General features: G+C 33.4%; 3 protein-coding genes and 2 pseudogenes across 3 annotated transcripts; all 5 read left to right on the top strand.

Annotated features, from left to right (window-relative positions):
• Positions 1-170: 170 nt before the first annotated feature.
• On the top strand, positions 171-1,784 carry LOC105118409 (polygalacturonase-like). Its single transcript, XM_011016359.1, has 4 exons — positions 171-697; positions 803-1,092; positions 1,193-1,421; positions 1,528-1,784. Exons 1-4 carry the CDS (start codon positions 248-250, stop codon positions 1,744-1,746), a joined length of 1,188 nt encoding a protein of 395 aa, XP_011014661.1. The 5' UTR covers positions 171-247; the 3' UTR covers positions 1,747-1,784.
• Positions 1,785-4,166: 2,382 nt separating this feature from the next.
• Positions 4,167-17,559, top strand: LOC105118418 (Zinc-binding dehydrogenase family protein). Its single transcript, XM_011016372.1, has 6 exons — positions 4,167-4,177; positions 13,609-13,919; positions 14,602-14,779; positions 15,494-15,660; positions 15,797-15,879; positions 16,967-17,559. Exons 2-6 carry the CDS (start codon positions 13,686-13,688, stop codon positions 17,343-17,345), a joined length of 1,041 nt encoding a protein of 346 aa, XP_011014674.1. The 5' UTR covers positions 4,167-4,177; positions 13,609-13,685; the 3' UTR covers positions 17,346-17,559.
• On the top strand, positions 9,170-10,749 carry LOC105119457 (polygalacturonase-like). Its single transcript, XM_011017602.1, has 5 exons — positions 9,170-9,174; positions 9,448-9,598; positions 9,704-9,993; positions 10,094-10,322; positions 10,429-10,749. The coding sequence occupies exons 1-5, from the start codon at positions 9,170-9,172 to the stop codon at positions 10,645-10,647; spliced, it is 894 nt and encodes a 297-aa protein (XP_011015904.1). The 3' UTR covers positions 10,648-10,749.
• Positions 17,560-18,552: 993 nt separating the features above from the next.
• LOC105119468 (NADP-dependent alkenal double bond reductase P2-like) lies at positions 18,553-20,918 on the top strand (annotated as a pseudogene).
• Positions 20,919-22,107: 1,189 nt separating this feature from the next.
• On the top strand, positions 22,108-27,496 carry LOC105118425 (probably inactive leucine-rich repeat receptor-like protein kinase At5g48380; annotated as a pseudogene).

A 27,496-nucleotide genomic window follows, 5' to 3' on the forward strand; every position in this document is an offset into this window, starting at 1 on the left:
GCTGCTTTCTTTCGTTTTCTGTTTCTCACTTCATAACCTCCCTTGAACCCTACACCATTCATCTGCATCTAAAACTCTTGCGCCTATGTGGTTATTGCATTTTTGCATATTTGTCTGTCCCTATAAATACTTCTTCAACCCTCTTCAGCTTCCAATATCAACTGCTCGTTACCTCCAACTCATTCATTGCAATAATTCAATCATCGCACCACCTCGCTCTCTTTCTGTGCCTTACTGAATACAGAACATGGCAAAGCTGTCGTGTATTCCATCTCTACTGCTCTTCATTTTCTTGGTCAGCTTAAACGTCAACATATCATCTGCCAAAACAAGTTATAATGTACTTACTTATGGTGCCAGGCCAAATGGGAAAACAGACTCCACCCAAGCCTTCCTTCATGCCTGGACAGCGGCATGTGGCTCTACTGATCCGACCATGATTTACATACCAAAAGGAAGGTATCTGCTTGGTTCTGTGGCCTTTAAAGGTGGTCATTGCAAAAGTCCTGATATCACTATAAGGATTGATGGGACCCTGATTGCTCCCGAGGATTATCGCATACTTGGTCGGGCCCGTAATTGGCTTAGCTTTGAAGGTGTCAGCGGTGTCTCCATTGTTGGGGGGGCTCTTGATGCCAAGGGATCGCCCCTGTGGGATTGCAAATCCAAAGGCAGCAATTGCCCTGCTGGAGCTACGGTACTATACATTGCTCAAATTACTATAATTCTCAATGAATAATGTCGCATTATTGGACGTACTAAGGTTAGTTTTTCTTAATCTTTTTTCCTTGCATGGATGCAGACCTTGAGCTTTGTGAACTCCAACAACATAAAGATCAAAGGATTGCTGTCACTAAACAGCCAAATGTTCCACATTGTGATAAATGGCTGCCAGAATGTGCAAGTCCAAGGAGTCAGAGTGATAGCTGCTGGTGACAGCCCAAACACAGATGGCATTCATGTCCAATTATCAACTGATGTTGTGATCATGGATTCTTCGATTAAAACCGGGGATGATTGTATCTCAATTGGACCCGGGACTAAGAACCTGTGGATCGAAAGGGTCGGATGTGGCCCCGGCCATGGCATCAGGTGAGAAATGATTTAAAACCTGCAATCAGCTGGATTTTCTCAGGTATATGTATTCAATGATGATTAACATGACGGGCAATTATGGGATGTTGTTTTTCAGTATCGGAAGCTTAGCCAAGACCACGGATGAGCGCGGGGTTCAGAATGTGACAGTTAAGAACACAGTTTTTAGTGGCACTACAAATGGGTTTAGAATTAAGTCGTGGGCCAGACACAGCAACGGTTTTGTTAAAGCAATTCGATTCAGTGGAGCCACTATGATTAATGTCCAAAATCCAATCATCATCGATCAAAACTACTGTCCGCACAATTTAAATTGCCCCAATCAGGTTAGAAATCGGCACTTGAATAAGTTTTTTCTACATACATTCAACGACGGTATCTCGATTAAACTTGCATTTTAATCGTGTTTTGTGCTGTGACTTGTGGCTATAGGTATCGGGCATACAAATAAGTGATGTCATGTATCAAGGCATTCGAGGAACATCTGCCACACCAGTAGCTATAAAGTTTGATTGTAGCTTCAAATATCCATGCAAAGGTATAAGACTGCAGAATGTAAACTTGACCTACTTAAAGAAAGAAGCTCGGTCAACTTGCACCAACGCGATTGGAAAAACATATGGTCAAGTTCTGCCAGATAATTGTTTGTAATTTTTCTTTTTTACTGAGAAGTATTTATATATTTTCTGTTTGTAATTAACTGTTTATATATAAATTAATAACTTATATATCGTTGGTATTTGGTTGTTGAGAAGCAATGATATTCCAGAAGAGAGAACTACAACCTTAATTGTTTCTTTATTATTTTTTATTGGGTCTCTACTTGGGTATATAGATTTAAATTTTATTTATATAGGAAATTATCTCTTAAGATATGTTAATGACATCAAAATTGTGATGTAATAAGAAATCTTTGTTATAACTTTGTGGTTTTAGTTATTTTTTATTTTATTTTTTTTCTAGTTTTTTTTTTATTGTAGCACATCAACACTGATTTTTTCTTTCTTTCCATGTATTCTCTTTCCCTGTTTCTCTAAGTCTGTTCTTGTTATCTTTTTTTTTTTTTTTTGTGGCTCTATGTATTGCTTCTGCTGTTAGTTTTATTGCCTTGTTATTTTGTCAATCTTGTAATAAAAGTTGTAAATATCTGATAGGTGTTGTTTCTCAAGTCGTCCATTTTTTAGATTCAATCCCGAAGAAATATGTGAATATCCTGGCGCAGATAAGCTAATAACACCACAAAAAGGAAATAATAAAAAGCAACAGTAGGTATGTGGTTAGGGCCTAAGGAAAGGAATTCAAAAATTGAATCTACGTACTGTATAATGGGCTGCAAGAATATCAACAATCCATTTCAAATCTAAACCTGAAATCTGAAGATTTTATGTAATAACCTTAACAAGTAACTCGCGGTTAAAACATTAAGGACTCCATTCGATCGTTTTTCCAAGAAACAACAATAAAAATAATAACTTTAGTTTTAGTTAATTTAAAATAATATTATCTTGTCTCTCTTTTTCTTGAAGTGTGAACGAGATTTGTTTTCCATCAAATTGAAGATGTTTCTCTTATTTGTTGCAAGAATTTGAGTACTTGATCTTAGTTAAAAAAATAAAAATTTAATTTTAACGAGTAATTATTTTATTAGATTCACTTGCTATTATAAAAGATATTATGTTGGTTCACTACCTATATATACCACCACCCCACTCTTTGGTATGATTCCATTAAAAGACAAGTGCCTAACAGAGATTTTGTTCAAAAAAAAAAGAAAAAAAACCTTAAGCATAAGCATGGGTTGAATGAACTAGTCTTGTAATTACTGTCACGGGCCAGACAAAGCACTGGATTTGTTCAAGCAATTCGATTCATGGGAGCTACCATGATTAATGTCTAAAATCCTATCATCATCGATCAAAATTGCTGTCCGCACAATTAATTGCCCCAGTGAGGTTAGAAATCGGAACTCGAATAGGTTTTTTCTTTATATATTCAACAATGATATCTCGATTAAATTAACTTGCATTTTAATCGTGTTTTGTGCCGTGGCTTGTGGCTTTAAAATATAACAATACCTTAATTATATTCATGCAGAGCTAACAATACCCCTTCAACTAAAACACTGTAAGCAATGTAATCAAGAGGCTAGGTTAAGGTCCAAAAATAGTGATCTCAAGTACCTTATAAATGCCTTATAAATCAAGCAAATAGGCCTCTTTTGTTATAACTTAGTGGTTTTAGGCATTGGGCATGCAAATAATATTTTTTTTATATTTTATTTTAAATATAAAAATTATAATAAATTATTAATTAAATTCATATTTGTTTGTAAATTGAATTCAATTAAACACATGTCTTATTACAAATATGTTTTTAATGTGTAATTTTATAAAAATAAATTAACCAATAAAAATATTTGCTAATGCTATCCTGCTATAGAAAAAGAGAGATTGTTATTATTATTTCTCTCCTTGCTAAGATAACTAGGAAAGAATATGGTAATATTAATAGTGGAGATTATTTTCGGTTTGGTTTGTTATTTATTAAAATAATAACTAAATTTGTTTTTTTTTATGGTTTGATTTTTTTATTATTTTTTTTTAGTTTTCTCTGTTTAATTGGGTTTTTAGTTTTTTTTCCACCCTAGATATTAATATGAACAATAAAGCATTAAAAAAAAAATTCAAACTCCTTTTCTTTTTTAAAAGAAATTCGACAATCCAATTTTTTTACTTTTAACATTTTATGGATTTTGAATCAGTTATCATAATTTATTTTAATTTTTTCTATAAAAATATTATAATCTTAAATAAATATCTTAATATTTGATTTGTACTCAATTTTCACAAATATTTATTGTTATTAGTATATTATTAAAAAAATATTTTTTTTTTAATTTAGTAGATTTCATGATTCGAGTAGTAAATTTTATAAGTTAAGCTCAAAACTGGATCGATTTAATATAGTATTATTTTAAAATATATATGTATTTGTGTGTTCTCTTAAAAAAATTAAAAATTAAATTATATTTTTCATGTCTATTCAAATTGTCTAGGAATCTTATATAGAGTAAACTTTATACGTAAGTAACAAACCCTATATCTGAAACCGAAACCAGGCTAGTCTTCGAAATCGAAAGCTGCTGTGATTTGCGGAAGCATTTACTGTTTCCAAGCAACACTCCTCCTCCAACGCCATCGCCAATGCCAACGCCAACGCCAACGCCAACCCCAGCCCCTACCTCTATTGCTGTTGCTGCCATTGTCTTCTTCTCCTGTGTTTCCTTTTGTTTATTGCTTGCTATGTTCTCTCAAATTGGCAGAAACGGATAACATGTATTGAGCAGCAGCAGCAACTACTTCATCTGAGGCCTCTTGTTTTCCTCTTCATATTTGATGGACGGTGTGTGTATTCTCTTGGGTTAGGTTAGGGACCATCAACCTGCTCACTCAGGCTGGGCTACACAAGGCCCAAAAATGGCCTAATAGTGCAATGAAATTCACACTTTTGACAATATTAAATATATTATAATGCAACTATCAAAACAAAGAAATGATAAAGAATCGTAAAATTAGTATTTTTTTTGTTTTAATTTTAAAAATATTTTTTTCTAAAAAAAAGGGAAGAACAATTGAAGCCAAAAAACAAAGAGAGAGGATAAACTCCTCTAAAAAAAAGGGAAGAACAATTGAAGCCAAAAAACAAAGAGAGAGGATAAACTCCTTTAATAGTTAAAATTATATGATGAGCTAAGAAACATGATTGACTGAATTGTTATGTTATTATTGTATTTATTTTCCAATGAAAACCGATCAATTATATTGATAATATCATTAAATTTCGTTATGCTTTGGTCCAACAATCTAATTAGATTGAGGTTTCCCTTTTTAATTTATAAGAGTAGATGAGTGGTTGACATTTACAATTCTTTTTCAATTAAGAAGAAGCAAAATCAATAAAATTGTACTGATTATATTTATAAGAAACTGAATATAGGCAAGGAAAAGGGAAAGAAAAAACTCTGCTCATAAATTTATTGGCCATGGAATCATGCCATGTGAATAGCTGTGCAACAGATCAAACCCAATCAACTTGTCATTTCTGAACACGATCATCGAACTAGACATTGCAATAAAATGTAGAAGCCTTGATCTACGTACTGGAAAACCTAGTATTTCCGCTGCCACAATGTTCTAGAAACAAAGGATATACAGGCAGGTTGCCCCATTGTCCTCACTGACTAGAAAAGAAAATCATACATGTGGGTTGGTTTTCCTCTGCTCCAGCCACAAATCTTTAGGACACGTTGTATTTAATTATAAGATTGATTTAACAAAAGAATTGATAGCACTATACTCTGAACTTGTGGATCGAAGAGATCAAATGTGGCCTTGCTGGTCATGGCATCATGTAAGATATGATTTAATTATTAAACCCTGCACGTAACCCACTTGACTTTTTTTAACATAAATATAAAAATATTATTATGATGACTGACATTTGGATAATTATGGTATAATTGTTTTTCAATAGTGGAAACTAAGACAAGATCATGGACAAGCCGGGTGTTCAGAATGTGACCGTTAAGAAGGTAATTTTTTTTTAGTTAGAATGAGACTGTTAAGAATGTAATTAATATTGTGTCTATAATAATTTATATATATCTTAATTAATTTTATATGTTTTAAAGTTAATTATTATATAATTTTTTAATAGTTTTGAGATTTATAAAACTTAAATTGATAATTTTTAAAGAGTAACTACAAAACCTAACCAATTGAATTATATATTAAAAATATAATTTTTACTATTATTATAAATGGGTTCAGAATAAAGTGAGACCGAGCACTGTATTTATCGGAGGAACTCGATTCATTGGTGACGCTATAAACAATTTTAGAAATCCTGCTATCATTAATGAACATTAGTACCGTCGTCAAAACCCAGACTGCCCTATGAGGTAAGAAGCTTGATCCATCACTATTTTCTTTCTTCTTCGGATGTAAAACATTATAGTCTTATTGGCTTTTTTTCCCTAATTATGTTGTGCTATTAGGGTAAAAACAAGAGATATGACATATGAAAGCATCTTGAGGAATACTCGCTGCACCTGTCATCATAAAATACATACTTTAGTAGTTCAATAAATTCACTCACAGGTTTGAAGTTCCAAGATATAAATTTGACCCACTTAAATAAAGGAGCTCAATCATCTTGTACAAACGTGGATGGAAAGATAATTGGCCGAGTTCAATCAAATGATTGTTTGTAATTTTCTTTATCTGATAATCACATTGAGTTTTGGAGAAAAATAGATGTTAAACAGCTAATTAACCTGTTAAAAGAAAAGGGGTATCGGGTTCCATTTAATCTTATTAGCAAAAATGCTTTCCTTGCAGAATAAATTAAATATAAAGAGACATGAAGGCTGAATATTTTCTTGACGATGAAGGCGGTCAAATGCGGCGGTTATGAGAGAATTGAGTAGGTATTAGAAATGCCATATATAATGGACATGCATGGAAGAGCTCTGTATTGATTAATTGTCACATTAACAACTTTTTTTTGTTGTATACTATATTGTTGGGTTGGTGATAACCATGATAAATAGATATTGGCTCAAAGTTTCATTGAACTCTAAAGAACCAGAACTCGCAGTACTGCTCATTAGACTTTATTATTATTATTATTATTATAATAAAAAGTCAAGATAGCCAAATGTGTGCGAAAAGGATAGGATTTGAATAATGTGAAATCAACACCTTTATTTTTTTTATTTGAGAAAACCCTACCTTTTAAAAAGTATATTTTGTGGTTCAAATACTTTTAAAAAGTATATTTTGTGGATTCAAATAAACGAGTAAAATCCTGATTGTTTTAGGTTCTTATAAGAGATGCTCGTTTTGACTCGAATTTTAAACCTACTATACAAATCTCAAACCTTTTGTCATTACGCTACACTCTTTATATCAAACAAATTTACCTATATATCACATTTTCATTTCTTTTGGATTTTTATATATATATTTTTTATAATAACAAAATATAAATAACACGAGCTAGTCAATGCATCATGAGGAATACTAGCTGCACCTGTCATCATAAAATATATACTATTAGTAGTTCAATAAATTCACCCACAGGTTTAAAGTTCCAATATATAAATTTGACCCACTTAAATAAAGGAGCTCAATCATCTTGTACAAACGTGGATGGAAAGATAATTGGCCGAGTTCAATCAAATGATTGTTTGTAATTTTCTTTATCTGATAATCACATTGAGTTTTGGAGAAAAATAGATGTTAAACAGCTAATTAACCTGTTAAAAGAAAAGGGGTATCGGGTTCCATTTAATCTTATTAGCAAAAATGCTTTCCTTGTAGAATAAATTAAATATAAAGAGACATGAAGGCTGAATATTTTCTTGACGATGAAGGCGGTCAAATGCGGCGGTTATGAGAGAATTGAGTAGGTATTAGAAATGCCATATATAATGGACATGCATGGAAGAGCTCTGTATTGATTAATTGTCACATTAACAACTTTTTTTTGTTGTATACTATATTGTTGGGTTGGTGATAACCATGATAAATAGATATTGGCTCAAAGTTTCATTGAACTCTAAAGAACCAGAACTCGCAGTACTGCTCATTAGACTTTATTATTATTATTATTATTATAATAAAAAGTCAAGATAGCCAAATGTGTGCGAAAAGGATAGGATTTGAATAATGTGAAATCAACACCTTTATTTTTTTTATTTGAGAAAACCCTACCTTTTAAAAAGTATATTTTGTGGTTCAAATAAGCAAGTAAAATCATGATTGTTTTAAGTTCTTATAAGATATACTCGTTTTGACTCGAACTTTAAACCTATTATACAAATCTCAAACCTTTTGTCATTACGCTACACCCTTTATATCAAGCAAATCTACCTATATAACACATTTTCATTTTTTTTGGATTTTTATATATATATTTTTTAGAATAACAAAATATAAATAACACGAGCTAGTCTTGGAACCAAAGGGAAACACAAATCAATTATATATATAATCCTTGTCAATTCTTGTAGAGAGGCTGTTTAACACGGTTTTTATTTTTATTAGTTTTTAGTTGTTTTTTAAAATTAATTTTTAGTTTAAAATTATATTAAATTATTGTTATTTTAATATTTTTTATGATTTTAATATGTTGAGATTAAATTTTAAAAAAATATAAAAAATTATTTTAATAAAAAAACATTTTAAAAAAACAACAATGCACAAAACACAACACAAGCACCCCAATATATTTTGATTTTTTTTTTTCATTTTGATTGTCCAAATAGATTGCAATGTCCATAATCCCCACCATGGTGATAACAGAATCCCCATCCTCCCAAGTCAGCACAAATCCACCACCTTTAGGCTTCTAGTCAAGAGGTTTATGTTTATAATACAACATTTGATCATTTGTATGGTAAAAATGGTTTTGAGCATGTTTAATTTTTTATTTTTTTAGTTATGTTATATAACAGAATTTATAACATTAAATCACAATCCGGCAACGTGTATTATTATTAATTATTCTTAACTTTTATGTCTATATTCACAATTAATAATTCTACATTTGTTAACTTGTATAAATATAAATCCTAATATTTCAATTCTATTATTTATATCCTTTTATATTTAAGATATTAGTTTGAGTTTTCAATATCTTTAGGGTACGAGCCAATCGGATACGACTTAAAATGTATTATTTGGCTAATTAATTGTTAATTTGGTTGTTAATTTTTTTTAAGATAAAAATAATTTCTATACCTTTCTCTTGTTTTTAATTAGTTTTGAATTTTAGTAATTAGAAAGTAATATTTCTAATAAAATTTGATCAAGATAAAATACATCATAGTTACATTAAAAATAAGAGATAATATAGTTTATTGATATTATAATTTGTAATAAATAATATTGTGGAGTGAGGTTAAGAATTCGTGGAATGGAAATAAAACCATTCTAAATTAAATCATTAATCTTCTTCATGTTAAGGAAAAAGAAGAAGACAACAAATAGTTTTTCAATACAAATGTAAAATGCCGTCTGTCTTTCGCTTGATGGAAACGTTTTCCTGCTCAACGTCTGAATTAAAGAAACGGACACAGAAGACCGGATTGCTTCACGGTGAAGACAATTGAAACGTGGCGACCCTGAGAAAAGTGTAAAGATGGATGCTGCTAATTACGGAAGGAAACAGGGCTTGACTTTTTTTAATCATTATCGTTATCATCAATATTTGGATATTGATGGCAACGATAATGATTAAAAATATACGTTGCTTTATAGTTTCATTTACTTCTAAGAAATACTTCAGGTGGTTTGGTGGCTCCTTCATGCTCTCTGGACTGCTGTGCAAGCTGGTCTACTTCAACAATATTACTGGAGAGGCATCCTTTGACAATTCAAGCAGTTGCCCAAATATAAAAGTGGAGTTATGTAGCAGCAATTGCCCTGCTGGAGCTACGGTACTATACATTGCTCAAATTACTATAATTCTCAATGAATAATGTCGCATTATTGGACGTACTAAGGTTAGTTTTTCTTAATCTTTTTTCCTTCCATGGATGCAGACCTTGAGCTTTGTGAACTCCAACAACATAAAGATCAAAGGATTGCTGTCACTAAACAGCCAAATGTTCCACATTGTGATAAATGGCTGCCAGAATGTGCAAGTCCAAGGAGTCAGAGTGATAGCTGCTGGTGACAGCCCAAACACAGATGGCATTCATGTCCAATTATCAACTGATGTTGTGATCATGGATTCTTCGATTAAAACCGGGGATGATTGTATCTCAATTGGACCCGGGACTAAGAACCTGTGGATCGAAAGGGTCGGATGTGGCCCCGGCCATGGCATCAGGTGAGAAATGATTTAAAACCTGCAATCAGATTGATTTTCTCGGGTATATGTATTCAATGATGATTAACATGACGGGCAATTATGGGATGTTGTTTTTCAGTATCGGAAGCTTAGCCAAGACCACGGATGAGCGCGGGGTTCAGAATGTGACAGTTAAGAACACAGTTTTTAGTGGCACTACAAATGGGTTTAGAATTAAGTCGTGGGCCAGACACAGCAACGGTTTTGTTAAAGCAATTCGATTCATTGGAGCCACTATGATTAATGTCCAAAATCCAATCATCATCGATCAAAACTACTGTCCGCACAATTTAAATTGCCCCAATCAGGTTAGAAATCGGCACTTGAATAAGTTTTTTCTACATACATTCAACGACGGTATCTCGATTAAACTTGCATTTTAATCGTGTTTTGTGCTGTGGCTTGTGGCCATAGGTATCGGGCATACAAATAAGTGATGTCATGTATCAAGGCATTCGAGGAACATCTGCCACACCAGTAGCTATAAAGTTTGATTGTAGCTTCAAATATCCATGCAAAGGTATAAGACTGCAGAATGTAAACTTGACCTACTTAAAGAAAGAAGCTCGGTCAACTTGCACCAACGCGATTGGAAAAACATATGGTCAAGTTCTGCCAGATAATTGTTTGTAATTTTTCTGTTTTACTGTGAAGTATTTATATATTTTCTCTTTGTAATTAACTGTTTGTATATAAATTAATAAGTTATATATCGTTGGTATTTGATTGTTGAGAAGCAATGATATTCCAGAGGAGAGAACTATAACCTTAATTATTTCTTTATCATTTTTTATCGGGATGCTACTTGGGTATATATATTTAATTTTTATTTATACAGGAAATGATCTCTTAATTAACATATGTTAATGACATCAAAATTTTGATGTAATAATAAATCTTAGTTCATCATATCTTATTTTATTTTTTTTCTAGTTTTTATTGTAGCACATCAACACCGATTTTTTTCTTTCCATGTATTCTCTTTCCTTGTTTCTCTAAGTCCGTTCTTCTTATCCTTTTTTTTTATTGTCTCTGTGTATTCCTACGGCTATTAGTTTTATATCTCATAGGTTTTTTTCTCAAGTCGTCCATTTTTAGATTCAATCCCAAAGAAATATGTGAAAATCCTGGCGCAGTTAAGCTAATAACACAACAAAACAGAAATAATAAAAAGCAACAGTACGTATGTGGTTAGGGGCGAAGGAAAGGAATTCAAAAATTGAATCTACGTACTGTATAAGGGGCTGCAAGAATATGAACACCCCATTACAAATCAAAACCTGAAATCTGAAGATTTTATGTAGTAACCTTAACAAGTTAGTCGCGGTTAAAACATTAAGGACTCCATTCGATCGTCTTTCCAAGAAACAACAATAACAATACTGGCTTTAGTTTTAGTTAATTTAAAGTAATATTTTCTTGTCTCTCCTTTTCTTAAAGTGTGAACAAGATTTGTTTTCCATCAAATTGAAGATATTTCTCTTATTTGTTGCAAGAATCTGAGTACTTGATCCTAGTTAAAATATAAAAATTTAACGATTGATCATTTTATTAGATGCACTTGCTATCATGAAAGATATTATGTTGGAGAGCCATGGTTTAACTTGCATTTTAATGATTAAATTAACTTGCATTGAACACGTCTTATTCCAAATATGTTTTTAATGAGTAATTTTATAAAAATAAATTAACCAATAAGAATATTTGCTACTCAGCTAGTGCTACAGGGAGATATTATTATTATTCCTCTCCTAGCTAAGATAACTAGGAAAGAATATAATAATATTAACAATGAAGAACATTTTTAATTTGATTTCGTTTTTATTAGAAAAAAATAATTAAACCAATTTTTTTCATGATTTGATTTTTTTATTATTTTTTCTAGTTTTTTCAGTTTAATTGATTTTTAGTTTTTTTTGTTCACCCCTAGATATTAATATGAACAACAAAGCATTTAAAAAAAATTCAAACTCTTTTTTTTTTAAAGAAATTCTACCATCCAATTTATTTTCTTCAATTTTTTTCTTTTAATATTTTATAGATTTTGAATTAGTCATCATAATTTATTTTGGTTTTTTCTATAAAATTATTATAATCTTAAATAAACATCATAACATCTAGTTTGCACTCAATTTCTACAAGCATTTATTTTTTTTTACCATATCATTAAAAAAATAATTTTTTTTAAATCTAATAGAGTTTATGATTTGAATAGTGGGTTTTATAAGTTAAGCTCAAAACTTTAATCAACTTAATATGTTGTCTCAAAATATACATATGTGTGTTGTCTTAAAAAAAATAAAAATTAAACTATATTTTTACTGTTTATCCGGATTAATTATTTTGAAACCTTATATAGAGTCAACTTTCATACGGATTAATTTTAAACCTGAATTAAATAAAGAATTAGATCGAAAGGTTTCAAGATTGACCCAATAGATCTAGTTTATTAATAATAATAATAAATAGTCTTTTTTTTTAATCCCATCTTTCATTTATTTTTATTTTGATTGAATTCTTTATAGTTGTTTTTAATCAATTTAATTATTTAATATTTGGTTAACATTGAATTGATTTTTATAATTTATCTCGATTTATTTTCAACAAAGTTATAACAATCCAGAACAAAAGTCATGATATTTGGTTGGTGTTCAATTCTATAAGAAGCTATATTTTATATTATATTATTACGTAAAAAATAATTCAAAACAAAGTTGTCAAACACAATGAAGATAATGATTTAGGTCATAATTTTAATGGGTCAAGCTCAAAGTTTAAGTTGATCTAATATATTAATATCTTAATATAAAAGAAAAGATGTTATCTTTTTTTTTTCAAGTCAACCTATACTTTTTACTAGTTGTCCATTTTTTTTAAAATTATCAAGTTGAACGAATCACTTTAGAGTAACTTTCACGAACTAATTTTAAACCAGAGCTAATCAATGATATAAGCAAGGAGAATTCAAGATTGACCTAGATTATATTTAATAGCAATATCAAATAGTTCATCAAGTAATCTTTGTAAGTTTAATTTTTTTTGTTCAACCCAAAGCATAGCTCAAGTTAAAAAAAAAAAAAACTAGTATGAATCTAGTTCATATAAATTAGTTTTATTAGAAAAAAATAATTCAATGTAAAATAATATATGATATTACATGGATTTAATTTGTGTGATTAAGACGATGTTTATTTTTACAACGATATTGTATTGTATTTTTGAAAAAAATATTTTTTATTTTAAAATTAATTTTTTAAATATTTAAAATTATTTTATTATATTGATGTTAAAAATAAATTTTAAAAAATATATAAAAATTATTATTTTTACATATCTTTAAGAGGAAAAAAAAAAAAAAACCTATCTTGGTAGATAGAATCACATTTTCCTTCTGTTCTCGCCGAAACCTGTTTCTCGAGTTGCTCTGTCTCTACAGTCTTGCACCAACCCGCCTAACTATTTTGGTCCACAAAAGGTTCAAGGAGCATTGCTGGCTAAAACAGGCCCAGAAAATGTGATTGGAAGTTAGGTAGATAGCATTCAAAACCAGACCCGATTACTAACATCAGACGCGGCTGGGTAGTTTAAAAACAGAAACACGGCAACAGCACCACGAGACACCAACCATTAATTATATCATACTTTCTACAAGGGGTTGAATTGAGTTCTTGATGAAAATGGAAGGGGAAACAGTGGATAACAAGCAGGTAATATTCAAGGGGTTTATAGATAGAATACCGAGAGAGACAGATATGGAACTAAAGATTGGAAAAATAGAGCTCAAAGCACCAAAAGGGTCCGGAGCTTTTTTAGTCAAGAATCTCTATTTGTCTTGTGACCCTTACATGAGAGGTCGCATGCGTGAGTATTATGATTCATACATCCCTCCTTTTGTCCCTGGCCAGGTATATATACTGCATTATAGCTTTGCGAAGTTGTAGATTATTTGATATCCAGATAATCGGGATTTGCAAATCTTAATCTGTTGAAATATCAAGAATCTGTTTTGTTATGTTCCTGTTTACGATATTCAGTTTGTGGGTTCATTTGATGGAAATGTTTAGAAAAAAGGATCGGTTTTCTTGTATTTGAGATAGGGTGTCTATTGGTTTTGTAGTGGATTTGTTCTAATTTTCATGTCAAATTGGGAGATATGATTCATGGGCTGCACTGTCCTTGATTAATTTAAGTTCTCCCAGATTATTCGGATGATGCTACGAGAAAAATTACAGTAAAAAAATGTAAAAGATGTGATTCATGGGCCCCATCTTGTGGCTGTAGTGTGGAGAACTTGGGCTCGAATCCCAGCAGCCACATCCGGCTGGATATTTTTTCATTCTTTCCTGTAGGATATGGTTGGCTCCCCGTTGAGTTGCATTTAGGTGGGGAAAATCATTCTAGGCCAGGTGTTTTTCAATTCAGGAATAACACAAATCCGATGTTGATGAATTTCTTTTCTTTTCGTTTTTCCCCCCTTTTTTGCTAGAAGTTGATGGATTTCTTACCCTCGATGATTTCCTGTATTATTATCTAACACAGTATCCATACGGCTTCTGCATTGACGAATGATGCTTTATTTTGATGAAGGCGATACAAGGATTTGGTGTATCAAAGGTTGTGGATTCTGATGATCCAGATTTCAAGCCTGGAGACTTGGTTTCAGGGCTGACTGGTTGGGAAGAATTCAGCTTGATGCGGAAACATGAGCAATTGAGAAGAATCCAGCAAGATGATATCCCCCTCTCATATCACGTGGGGCTTCTTGGTACGCTATTCTTATTATTCAAGCATTGCTAATTCTTTCTCTTTTTAGGTTTTTTACATAATTTGCTAATTCACTTAATACGAAGAAGACAACATTCCATCTCTCTTATAAGTTCTTTGCCACTTGGTCCCCAAGTTTTGTACAATCTATATATAATCGACCCTTAGATTGCTCAGTTGACTTACATTAGAATACTTGGGCATTAATTATATTTTCCAGAAGGAATGAAATTGATTTCTGTGGTGAATCCTGACTCATAGCTAACTCCTTACCACCAGCTTGGCTAGTAATTTATATCACCTATTCACCAGTTGACTGTTTATGTCAATTTAGCTCCCCATCATCATAGACATAAGATACCCATTATGGTGCCCAAGCCAGTTCTCTTTTTTCTAGTTGATTTGATGAAATGTTTGAGTGCTGCTCAGCATTTATATATATATAAACTAGAAAGTTGTTTTTCGAACTTATGATTTTATTTCCTGGGGGAAAGGTTATTTGCTGCCGCAGTTCACGTCGACTTATGCTGAATTTGTTGTTTTTTCCCTCCCCGATGAGTAAAAATGAGAGAGGAAAAAACTCTCCAGCTTCATTGCTCGCGATTTTGTATCTTTGTCACTTTAAAATTTTAATCTTATGGAATTGTTATTAATTATTTTCTGATGTTGATGTATTTATCCTTGAAAATTTAACGGAAGTGGGATTTCCATGTAGGTATGGCAGGTTTTACTGCTTATGCAGGATTCTATGAGGTCTGCTCCCCTGAAATAGGGGAGAATGTCTTTGTCTCTGCCGCTTCTGGTGCAGTTGGCCAGCTTGTTGGCCAGCTTGCCAAGTTACATGGCTGCTATGTAGTTGGAAGTGCTGGCACAAGCCAAAAGGTAGATTTCTTTTATGAATATGTTATATTGATAGTGTTCTCATCTCTAATTGATACTGCTCAGGAATTAGTATTATATAATTGACAACTGCTATTAGAACTGATACAAGAAAGAAATCTCGAATGGGAAATATTAGGTTGACATTTTAAAGAACAAGCTTGGATTCGATCAGGCTTTCAACTACAAAGAGGAACCCGACCTGAATGCAGCTTTGAAAAGGTCAGTGCTCAGTAATTAGCTTTTGGAAGTTTAAGCATGATAAAAGAACATAATTTTTTCTGCTTGTCACGAAAGTAGCTTCTGATATGCCCATTTTCCTCAATGCTCAATCTAAATTCCAAAATCCCGAAACAAATATCATGAGATGGCCCCGATTACCTTGCCACTTGCTTACTTATTATTAATCATCCATGCCTTCGTGATGTTAGCCGCTGGCCTTTTCAGCTCAATTTAAAATTGTTTTTTAAAATGTTTTTTTTTAATACATCAAAATAATATACATTTTTTTTTTGAAAATTCATTTTTAATATCAACACATCAAAACGATACAAAAACACTAAAAAACTAATTTGAAGCAAAAAAAAAATCAATTTTTTTGAAAACTCCAGTTCAACCAACTGTGAGGTCCTTTGTCTACAGCATTCTATTAGAAGATGAACCAATTATTGATGCATCCAATTAACTATATTTCACCTCCTTGTTCTGCCATTGCTCTGCCATGATATTTTGGTAACTGATGCAAGCTAGACACTTTCAACAAAATGTCAATTAATTGTAGTGATTAGTTAGCAGACTCTCTCCAATTTCCAAGCATAATTTTCTTTTCTTTTTCGTTGCTTTTGTTAACTACTACATCTCACTCGATAAAAAAATGTTAAAAAACAAATGTACAAAGAGGAGTAGATTTTTAGAGGCATAGGTGGCTTTTGCTGTTGATTATCTTATAGTGAAACCCCAGAAAGAATGATGGGTTTTTCAGCCCGTTGCTTTTCTAAACATACACATAGGTTTGATTTGAAAAGCGAGTTTCCATGACTGAGATTCGAACTAGGATTTTTATCATAAGAGTCAGCAAATCAGTTGTGCACTTGATGTCTGCATTATAATTTGTGAATTTGTCTTTATAGAATGTTAAATGCATTAAACTTTCCCATACATGAGCATCTTAACTCAAGTTGTGGGTACCCAAGTCAGACACATCCAAAATTGTATCAGCATCATCTAACACAAAATTTCCTCGTGTATAAATTTCCTTACGATAAGAGTTACCCTCTATTTGATCACTGACAGAATATCCCCCGAACAGGTACTTCCCTGAAGGCATTGATATCTACTTTGATAATGTTGGTGGAGATATGCTTGAAGCAGCATTGCTCAACATGAGGATTCATGGCCGAATTGCAGTGTGTGGAATGGTGTCTTCCAACAGCCTCTCTGTTTCCAAAGGGATTCAAAACTTGTTCAGTCTCATAGCCAAACGCATTAGGATGCAAGGATTCCTGCAAAGTGATTACTTGCATTTATATCCACGCTTCTTTGAAAATGTTGTCAGTAACTACAAACAAGGGAAGATTGTTTACATTGAAGACATGAGTGAAGGATTGGAGAGTGCTCCAGCTGCTTTAGTTGGATTGTTTTATGGAAAAAATGTTGGTAAGCGGGTCATCCGTGTAGCCCGTGAATGATTTTTGGTTAGCATGGTGTACCATTTATGAACTTTTCAGGTGGAAGTACTGGAGCTGTCGTAGAGCTTTAGTAAAATCTGACTTGAAATCATCTGCGTGATTATCAGAAATCATTAAATTCAAGATATTCGTGGATGATCTCTTCAATTATGGGAACCCTTTCAGCTGAACAATACTGTCAATTCATGAGAATTTTCTCAACCCTTTCAAGTCATCATATTATTCACCACCTTTGTAGCGAAGAATGTAAACTATTGATGAGAGCCTTGAAAATTCTCTTTTTTGCGTCATAATAACTGTATGGCTGCATGGTTAACCAGACCATATGCTTGATTGGTGGTCTAGAGACTACACAGGTCCAACCGTCGAAGTGCCTGCGGGGCACGGCTGGCCAAGTTGATTAAACATATAGATTAAAATACTCTATTAGATTTTGATTTGGATTCAGACTTGTTTTCAAGAAAAGAGAGAAATGTATTCAAGTTAAAAAAAAATTTCTATTTATTTTATTTTTTAATATACTATATATGATGATGATTTTATTTTTTATTTAAAAAAAAAAGATAAAATCATCATCGTATAAAAAATATCATGTTATTTTAAAATATAAATTATAATTTTTAAAAAATATAAAGTGAAAAAAATACTCAAATCATAGAAATATCATTGATGATTTTCTTTAAAAAATTCTTAAAAAGGAATTGTCAGGTGAAAACATCTCATTTACGTGTAATTCTTGAGGTTTTTTTTAAAAAAAATATCACATGAGTATATTATATTTGCCGACCGAAGGTGGTGATGACTTTTGTTTTAGGTGATAAGTGTAGTCCATTTTATTTATTGTTGGTAATTGAATCTTTATAGTTGAGATAATTTTTAAGATATTAGTGATATTATAAACTCTGTTGTATCTTAGAATTATTATTTTTTTCTCTTCTCATATCCAATCCAGTCCATTTTATGTATTTTTTTTAATATCACGTTTTAAAATTACAATCAGAAATATGTTACTTTGACATTATTTAAAAAAAATGCTAATCTCAAAAAAAAATCATAATTTTAATTCTGGAGATCATTGTTGATAAATGAAAAAAGAAAAAGTTATATCAAGCATGCTAATCGTCTCGATCGCTCGTTTAGTTAGGTGCTTTTAAGTATTGGCTCGTGGCCTGTTCCATAGGTGCAGAGTACTCTGAAACAAAAAGAGATGGAAACGGTGAGCAGCAAGCAGAAGCAGTTGGTGTTGAGAGATTATGTAAGAGAGTGAATTTGAACTGAGATCATCTGAGACCAATTGCATCCTCCCCTATGGATCCAAGGCTGTGCTTCTAAAGAATCTCCGCCTTGAATGTGACCCGTTCATGCGCCACCGCATGTCCAGTCATGTCTCTCATCCCGGGACCATTATCAATCCCTTCTCTCCTGGCTCTGCTATTGCATACAAATTTATGTCGTTGCCATTGAAATTAACTAAGAGGTTTTAGACCTTTTTACAAACTGTAAGGTTGTCTATTACCATATTTCAAATGATTTGGACAGTGCTGTCATTACTTACAGCTACCTGAGATTAAAGACTTCAGAAAATGATAATGCTGTGTTCTTAATTTTCTGTGATCTTTTTTCTTTTCTTTTTCATTTTTTATCCATCAGGTTCTTGTGGGGTGTGGTGTATGTAAGGCCATTCAGTCCACACATCCAGGCTTCCAGGAAGGTGATTTTGTTTGGGGATTAACTGGGGGGGGAGAATACACAATGACTATTACGACCTCGAGCCATTCCTTTATAGAATTCATAGGTTTTGCGAGTCTTGCTTGAGCATTTGCTAAGTTTTCTCATGGTTCTCAATAACTACTTTTAAGAATAGTTCTTATAAATGAAATATTTGCGTGACCATCTTTTTGTGAAAATTCTGTCTTTAGGGTTTGTACTCCCCCTTCTCTACCCGCCTTTAGTTTAATGTAGATTGTGGAATGGCACAGTATGTTCCAGTGCAGAAGTTAAATTATACTTAACCATATACCTTACTTAGCAGAAGTTTGAAATTCTGACATTTTTATGTCAGCCTGATGGTAGAATCATACAAGCTGTTCAAACCAGTGTCATCAGAAATGGCCTGGCCAGTACACCAGCAAGGGTGCTTGGTTGCTGGTTCACCGGTTAGCCTGCAGTTAAACTCTAACCAATCTAGGGTAAATTTCTAGAGTTCGTTTTGGTTTTATAAACAGAAAACATTTCCTCTTATACTTAAACAAACTTCAGTGTGGAGGCTTTCATTACATTCTTCTCCATGTGCAGTTGCTTTCAAATAATTGATGCAAATTTTCATTTTTCAAGTTGAGTTCCTCGAATCGATAAGTTTTCTTTTGTTTGTTGATACCATTTTCCTTACTTCTCTGAAACTTAGTTTGCTGGAACTCTTTTTGACCAGGAATGGGAGGGGTTGCTTCTTATGTTCGCTTTTACAGCTTATGCTCTTCAAAAGCAGGAGAAACTGCATATGTTTCTTCAGCATGTGGAGTAGTCCAACTAGTTGGTCAATTCGCCAAGATGATGGGTTGTTATGTTGTTAGAAGTGCTAGCACTGAAGAAAAGGTGTTCACTTACTTCTCATGTGGCTTTTGAATCCTGCAGTTAGTGAAGTAGGTTAATGCAATTCGACCATTGAAGGCAGATCAAAAAAGTACATTCGATCTAACATGACGAGGTGGTTCGGGTTAATCTGTCAAAGACCAAGTTTGGATTCGATGATGCCTTCAACTATAAAGAGCATGATTTAGCTGCAGCTTTAAAGCGGTGATTTTCCAAGCTTGTTAACCAAAGTCTGATGGCCTGTTTAATTTCTTGAATTCAGTTCGTTCAAATACATCAATCTAGAGGTCAAGGTGGTTGCAAGGGCTGACATATCCTTGCATAACAGTTTCTTAGACTGGCAATGTTCCTACCTCAATTGCTTAAAGATTAGTGAAGAAACAGCATTGAGTGATCTCTACTCTTTCAATTGGCAACGCTAATGGGATACCTCAAACTTTTTAAGAGAAGAAAGAAACAGGCAGACACCAAGTAAATTTCATGAATTTAATGGAGAAAACTTCCAGCAACTATTTCTTCGGAGTGTAGCCTCAAGTTTTAGAAAATGATATTTTTTTTTTTCCAATTTAAACGTCACTTGTTATGTTCTTTTTTCTATGATGAAGGTATTTCCCAGAAGGCATAGACATCTACTTCGACAATGTGGGTGGTAAAATGCTTGATGAAGTAATCCTGCACATGAAACCTCATGGAAGGATTGCAGCCTGTGGAATGATTTCTCAATACAATCTTGAAGAACCAGAAGGCATACACAGTATGTTTAATGTGGCCGTAAAGAGCCTTGAGATAAAAGGCTTTGTCGAAACAGACTTCAAGCACATATGTCCAGAATATCTTGAATTTGCGATCAGGCACTTGCAGGAAGGGAAGCTGGTCTACGTTGAAGATATAGCTGAAGGTCTAGAAAATGCTTCTTCCGCTCTGATTGGAGTTTTCCATGGTCATAATGTGGGTAAGAAAGCTGTTCGTGTTGCTTCTGGGTAACATTTTCTAAACATACAACGCTCGAAATGGTCATATGGCGAGAATCAAACATGTCCCTCCATTTCTGGCTCCATGTTAACCATGCATGTTAATTATGTTGAAATGAATTACTTTTTATCGCGAGATGACTTTTATATTCATATTGGGTCTGAACCCTCAATTAGCTACTGTGTCAATTGAACATGAAAATAAATAAATTAAATAAACTGTTTCAAGGAATAAAAAATGAAAAAGAAAATAATTTTATATTACGAAACACGCGCTTGATATTTCATCGTCTCGAAGAAAAAATAAAGAGACAGATTGGCGGCTGTGAGAAATCCAGAGTGAAAGGAAAGAGAAGGGAAAATGCATTGCTTTGCAGAGCAAGTTCTGTTTGTAGTTTGATCATCCCAAGATCGGACACGCAACCGACTACTGAAAAGGGCAGTCAACGCCATGATTGCCGCGAAGAAATGACAGAGGGCCAAATCCTCAGTCTTAGAACGTAGAGGACCAGATTATAATTAACAAGTATTCTTGTCGAAAAAAATGTTATTTAATAAATGTTACAAACTAGTCCCCAATTATGTTTTCTTTTCAATTTAATTCTTAAATATCAAGCCATAAACTTTGTCAAGGTTCTTCAAATGGATATAAATGATTAATATCAATCACAGTAATGAAAAGCAATCACATCCATGACCAATTAAACCAATAAAAAAAATTAAGAAATTCAGGTACCGTTATAAGACAGAATTCATTCTTGTAATATCATATATTTATTATATTATTTTCTTCTTTTATTTTTATCTCAACTTCTTTGGACTAAAAGCAGGAAATAAGTTTTTGGAAAAAGAAAGGAAATTCTTAAAGTAAATATCGATATTACATGAAATAAAATCTATTTTTTAAACGAGCATTTCTATTTGAATTTATTTAACCCTTACTTTATTCATCAATTCATTTAAATTATTTGATAAATTCTGATCAAGTTTACAATGTAGGAACTTAATTGGAAAGAAATAAAAGAACTAAATAATATTGTAAAATACGATGATAAAAAAAAAACTTTCAATTAAAGACTTTTGTCTAGGAAAAATAAAATACGGGACCAGATTGATTTTTAAAAAATAATACAGGGACTAAATGTAACGCACAATGTAATGGGCTAAATGCAGGGACGAAATATTCGTTTTCGAAACGGCATTTCAATTCGGTGGATGCTTAATGTAGCGATGGTGGTTCTCTCATGATTTGCCCTTCTTCTTTTTGCACGCTCTTGCAGATTTGACCCTTTCTTTTCAGTTGTTTTTTTAATTTAATTTGTTGCTTTTATGAATTTCTTACTTCCAACTGCTGTTTCTTTTCATATCCTCCTCCCGTTGTCCCTACACAATTATCACCCTGGTTGATTTCCTAAAAGGTTAGCTAATATAATTGATGTTAACTTGCCTTCCTCTTATCCAGGTTGATTTCTCAACTCTTATTGGTTTCTGTTGCATGCAAGTCACAGCTGAGGCTTTCCTTTCGTCCTCTTATTGAACCTGTATGGGTTGTTTCTTAGTTTGAAACCTCTGTCTGTCGTTTATATAAATTTCTATTGTCACAAGTTCTAAATCCCTATTTCTTATCCAGTTCTGTTTATTTATCACTTCCAGTTCCTTATGTGCCAGACTATTCTTCTTCTCCTTTTTAGAATTTATCTGTGATATTAGGTGTTGTGCTGTCTATAAAATTTACTGATTGATGCCTTCACATTCTTGGTTATTATTTTATTTACTTCTTTCTCAGTTCTCTTATTAACACCCATTTCTTCTGCCATGGATCACATCTGGCTTTTTTTTTTCCATGGCATAGCATAGGACTGTTTTGCATTGCCTTCCACATTTTGTCCTTGCACGTGGTGCTATTTTTTCTGTTTTGAATTGCATATGTTGAGAAATTTTGCCTGTGATGTGGTGTGGTGTGGTAGTGGTGGGTTTCGCAAATAATTTTCTGTTTGGTTCCTGTGAAGATTGATTTCTTTGGTATTCGTTTCATCTTTACCTTATTTTAGCTCATTGATATATTCCTTTTTCCAAAGAAAAAAGGGGGTTTAGGAATAGTTATACCAGAGCATACTGCTGATGTTTTGAGGCATATGTATATTTTCAGCATATCAAAGTAGAGTTATGTTATTGATGTTATTTTGATCATTCTTTTAGATCTGATATCCGTCAAACCTATTCATTCCTTGAGAACAATAGTTTCCAACATGGCTAAATTTGGATTGAATGTCATCTTTGACAATCTCCTTCTTTGCAACTCTTAAAGATAGTTTGGTTTTTCATTTTGGTCTGCTGTATGAAGTTTTGTTTTGTTTTTTTTAGTATGGAGATTGTATTTTAATTCCCTTAGTCATTGATTTGGTTGTTTGTCTTTCATTGCAAACCAATTATACTTTTTCCATTGCATAGAGGGGAATAGTGGGATTATTTTTGGTTTTGGACTAGTGCTGCATTAAGTTTGCGGTTTTTTTTTATTAAAAAAAAGGAGTTGCATGTGATCTATGATGTGGCAGTGTTAATTGGTATTATCATTGTTCCAATTAGAACAACTGTTTTCCACATGACAAATATGAATTGAATGTCATCCTTGACAGATGTTGTAGCTTAGTGAAAATAATGAAAATTTTTGTTTTTCTTTTCAACTCTTAAAAACAGTTTTGTTTTTGCATTTTTGGTCTTGGCTAAGGCTGGATTTCAAATGATGCATCACTCCTAGCATAATATTGAGTTTATTGTATTGGTTTGAAGCTGAAATCAAACTGTAGTTTGTGGAAATACATTTAAAACAGCTTCCGTAGCCAATCACTAAATGCCCCTCCAGTAGGTTTTGTTTGTTGAGTGCATTGTTTTACCATTTTTGTTCAGTTATAATATCATCTTCATTACTTATGAAGAAACAAAGAAATGGCTGCTATAATGTCCACAACCAAGTCTGAATATTCTTTTCAAATTGTGGATAAGGTTTTCTCTTCAACTTGATGTTCTTTGATTAATAACAACTACATTGTTAATACATTATTGGTATATTTTTATCTTTGCAAAATACATATTCTTTCATTATTATTCCACTCATGATCAGATTGTTTGCTCTTCTTCACTCCACAGGACCTCTGATTTAGACACATAACTACATCAACAATGCTTTGAATCTCTGCTTCATCAACAAATAAGTTTTAAGACACTATCAAATCTTTCGCCATATCTACCTCCTTTTGTTTTACAGCTCTTACCATGTTCATATATAAACATCTACTTTTGTAAAAGCTTATGAATAGTTTTATACATATGTTTTCCTTTCACCTCAACTACTTTCACATATCTTTTAAGTTTTTAGCTGAATTATGTCTATCCTTGATTAGTTTTTTCTCTTTTTATTACAATCCATTTAGAGAATTCACATACAATAGTAGATGTTACCCGCAGCTAAGTGCGGGCAACAAGACTAGTGGCTTAACTGAAGGGGAAAGACTCATTCAACACAAGTTGCCTGATCCGTAAGGAGTTTAGTGTTCACAACTTCCCATTAACACAGAAATTGTTTTGATGTGACTTTATTGGAGGAGAGATCATGACTAGCCAAGCCCATCACGCAAGCAACCAGAGAAAGTAGGGTTGTGTGTGTGTGTGTGTGTGTGTGTGTTATTACAAGATAGTTTGTTTTCTGTCAAACAGTCAATTCATTACCACTACCCGACTCTTCAGTTTCCACAGATTACAACCAAAGACTTTTCTCCTTTCACTATTTTCACTCTGGACTCTTGTGTGTGCTTCGGGTTGTTGGAAAGCAAGAAGACTTGTACATAAAATAAAGTCTTCTTTGAAGGGGAAAAAAATGATGTTTCCTACCTCTTTCACGTGTTCAAATCAACTCAACTCAACCCCATCTCCACGTTTTCAGTGTAATAATAACTGTGCTCTTTCTCTTCATTTATTTCCTCATTCTTCTTGCAGCATTCTTCTTGCTTGGTGACTACTTATATGCTCCACACTTCCATTTCATCGTCATCATCTTCATTTGGGTATGTCTCAAATCTTGTTTTCTTTTAGTGAATCTCTGAGATAAGTGAATTGGGATTTTAGTTGGATTGTTTAAGATTAAAGGCTGTTTGTTTGTTGACTTCTCTTTTGCTTTTTCCAAGTTACATCTTGTTCTGGTGGATCACTAGTAAAATTGGATTGTGTTTTTGGTGGAGTAGTTAGACCTTCTTTCTTGGATATATAGAGATGGGTTTGAGTGTTTTATTTAGCAGTACAATTCAGCGAGAACCCTTCACTTTGTAGATTCCGTTTTGGTCCAGGGACAGAAAGTACGGGCATTTTTTTCCCCTTGCTAATGGCATTGAGCGAGAAAAATCCTATGGTTGTTGCCCATATTTTGATATGGATGGTTTTGGTTTGCTGAGCAGTAGAATATCTGTGAGTAATGCTACTGAAACTGATATAGCGTGCTTGAAATCCATCAGAGCTTCTCTGGTGGATCCTAATAACTACTTGAACTCTACATGGAATTTCAACAACGATACTGAAGGCTTCGTATGTAGATTGATGGCCATTGATTGCTGGCACCCTGACGAGAACAGAGTTCTAAATATCGACCTGTCAAGCTGTGGTCTTGAGGGCCAGTTCCCCCCTGGCATTCAGAATTGCACAAGCTTGACTGGCTTGAATCTTTCGCACAACCAGCTATCTGACTCAATCCCTGCTAATATAGCAAAGTTTATCCCCTATATTACAAACCTTGATCTTTCATTCAACAATTTTTCAGGTGGAATTCCAACAAATCTTTCAAGTTGTAGTTTCTTGAATGATCTCAAACTTGACAACAACCGGCTAACAGGCAAGATTCCGCTGGAATTTGGCCTGCTTGATCGGATCAAGGTATTTACGGTTACCAACAATCTTCTATCAGGGCCGATCCCCGCATTTATCCGTAATAACATCCCAGCTGATAGCTTTGCAAATAATCTGGACCTCTGTGGAAAGCCATTGAATCCCTGTCCAGCTGTCGCGGGGAAATCCCATGTTGGAGTAATTGCTGCATCAGCCGCTGGCGGGATAACATTTACGTCAATTATTGTTGGTGTCTTTCTGTTCTACTTGTCTCGCGGAGCAGCTAAGAGGAAGGCGGAGGATCCTGAAGGTAACAGATGGGCAAAGAGCATCAAGGGAACCAAAGGCATCAAGGCAAGCTATCTAACTCATCATGTTCAATGGATATACTGTGTTTTTTTCTTGCATAGGAATTGAATTTCTGTTCTTTTTTCTGGTCATTTTAACTCATCAATGATTTCATTTTTTATTTGACGCAACAAAATATCTAACAGCAAAGATTTTGTTAACAACAGGTTTCCATGTTTGAGAAATCGGTTTCAAAAATGAGATTGAGTGATCTCATGAAGGCAACCAACGACTTCAGTAATAACAACATCGTTGGAGCAGGAAGAACAGGACCAATGTACAAGGCAGTGATTTCTGATGGTTGCTTACTTATGGTTAAGAGATTGCAAGGCTCTCAGCGTTTAGAGAAAGAGTTCGTATCAGAGATGAAGACACTTGGGAATGTGAAACACTGAAATTTGGTCCCGCTGCTGAGCTTTTGTGTGGCAAAGAGGGAGAGATTTTTGGTGTGTAAATTCATGGAAAATGGGACCCTTTATGATAAACTGCACCCAGTGGAACCTGAGATCGGGAACATGGATTGGTCCCTGAGGCTCAAAATTGCAATTGGAGCGGCTAGAGGTTTAGCATGGCTTCATCATAACTGCAATCCACGAATTATCCAGAGGAACATAAGCTCCAAGTGCATACTCTTGGATAATGATTTTGAGCCAAAGTTATCTGATTTTAGCCTTGCCAGACTCATGAACCAAGTCGACACACATTTGAGAGCTTTCGTCAATGGGGAGTTTGGGGGTTTGGATTATGTTGCTCCTGAATATCTAAGGACCCTTGTTGCAACGCCGAAGGGGGATGTTTATAGCTTTGGTGTGGTTCTCCTGGAGTTGATCACCGGTGAAAAGCCCACTCATGTTGCTAATGCCCCTGAAAGCTTCAAGGGAAGTTTAGTGGAGTGGATCAGACAACTGACAGATGGTCCACTTCTTCATACTTCCATTGACAAGCCTTTGCTTGGAAATGGATTCGATCACGAACTCAACCAATTTCTTAAAGTTGCTTGTAACTGTGTGGTTGAGAATGCTAAGGAGAGACCAACAATGTTTGAGGTGCATCAGCTCCTCAGAGCTATCGGGGAGAGATACCATTTCACAACTGAAGATGATATTATGTTGCCAACTGATACAGGTGACACTGATTTCCCAGATGAACATATAGTTGCCGATGAAACAAAGGAAGTTTAATGAATAACAGAGGTGTTAAAGATTGATAGAAAAGAGTCTGAGGCCATCAATTGGCACTCGCGAAAATATATTCTACGTTGTAGCTTTGATCATATAAGTATAGTGTGAGTGTTTGTAACCATATTTGTAGCATTTCAAGCACCTGCTTCGGTTGAAACACCAACTTTATATATACCGCTGTCCCATTATC

Source organism: Populus euphratica, unplaced genomic scaffold (genome assembly GCF_000495115.2).
Source record: "Populus euphratica unplaced genomic scaffold, PopEup_1.0 scaffold5.1, whole genome shotgun sequence".
NCBI lineage: Eukaryota > Viridiplantae > Streptophyta > Magnoliopsida > Malpighiales > Salicaceae > Populus > Populus euphratica.

Excerpts from the sequence above, each read along its gene's own strand:
- LOC105119457 (XM_011017602.1), top strand. Across the intron at positions 9,599-9,703 it reads ATTGCCCTGCTGGAGCTACG|ACCTTGAGCTTTGTGAACTC; the intron begins GTACTATACATT and ends CCATGGATGCAG. Across the intron at positions 9,994-10,093 it reads GGCCCCGGCCATGGCATCAG|TATCGGAAGCTTAGCCAAGA; the intron begins GTGAGAAATGAT and ends GTTGTTTTTCAG.
- LOC105118409 (XM_011016359.1), top strand. The coding sequence starts at position 248 with ATGGCAAAGCTGTCGTGTATTCCATCTCTACTGCTCTTCATTTTCTTG. Across the intron at positions 698-802 it reads ATTGCCCTGCTGGAGCTACG|ACCTTGAGCTTTGTGAACTC; the intron begins GTACTATACATT and ends GCATGGATGCAG. Across the intron at positions 1,093-1,192 it reads GGCCCCGGCCATGGCATCAG|TATCGGAAGCTTAGCCAAGA; the intron begins GTGAGAAATGAT and ends GTTGTTTTTCAG.
- LOC105118418 (XM_011016372.1), top strand. The coding sequence starts at position 13,686 with ATGAAAATGGAAGGGGAAACAGTGGATAACAAGCAGGTAATATTCAAG. Across the intron at positions 14,780-15,493 it reads ATATCACGTGGGGCTTCTTG|GTATGGCAGGTTTTACTGCT; the intron begins GTACGCTATTCT and ends ATTTCCATGTAG. Across the intron at positions 15,880-16,966 it reads CTGAATGCAGCTTTGAAAAG|GTACTTCCCTGAAGGCATTG; the intron begins GTCAGTGCTCAG and ends TCCCCCGAACAG.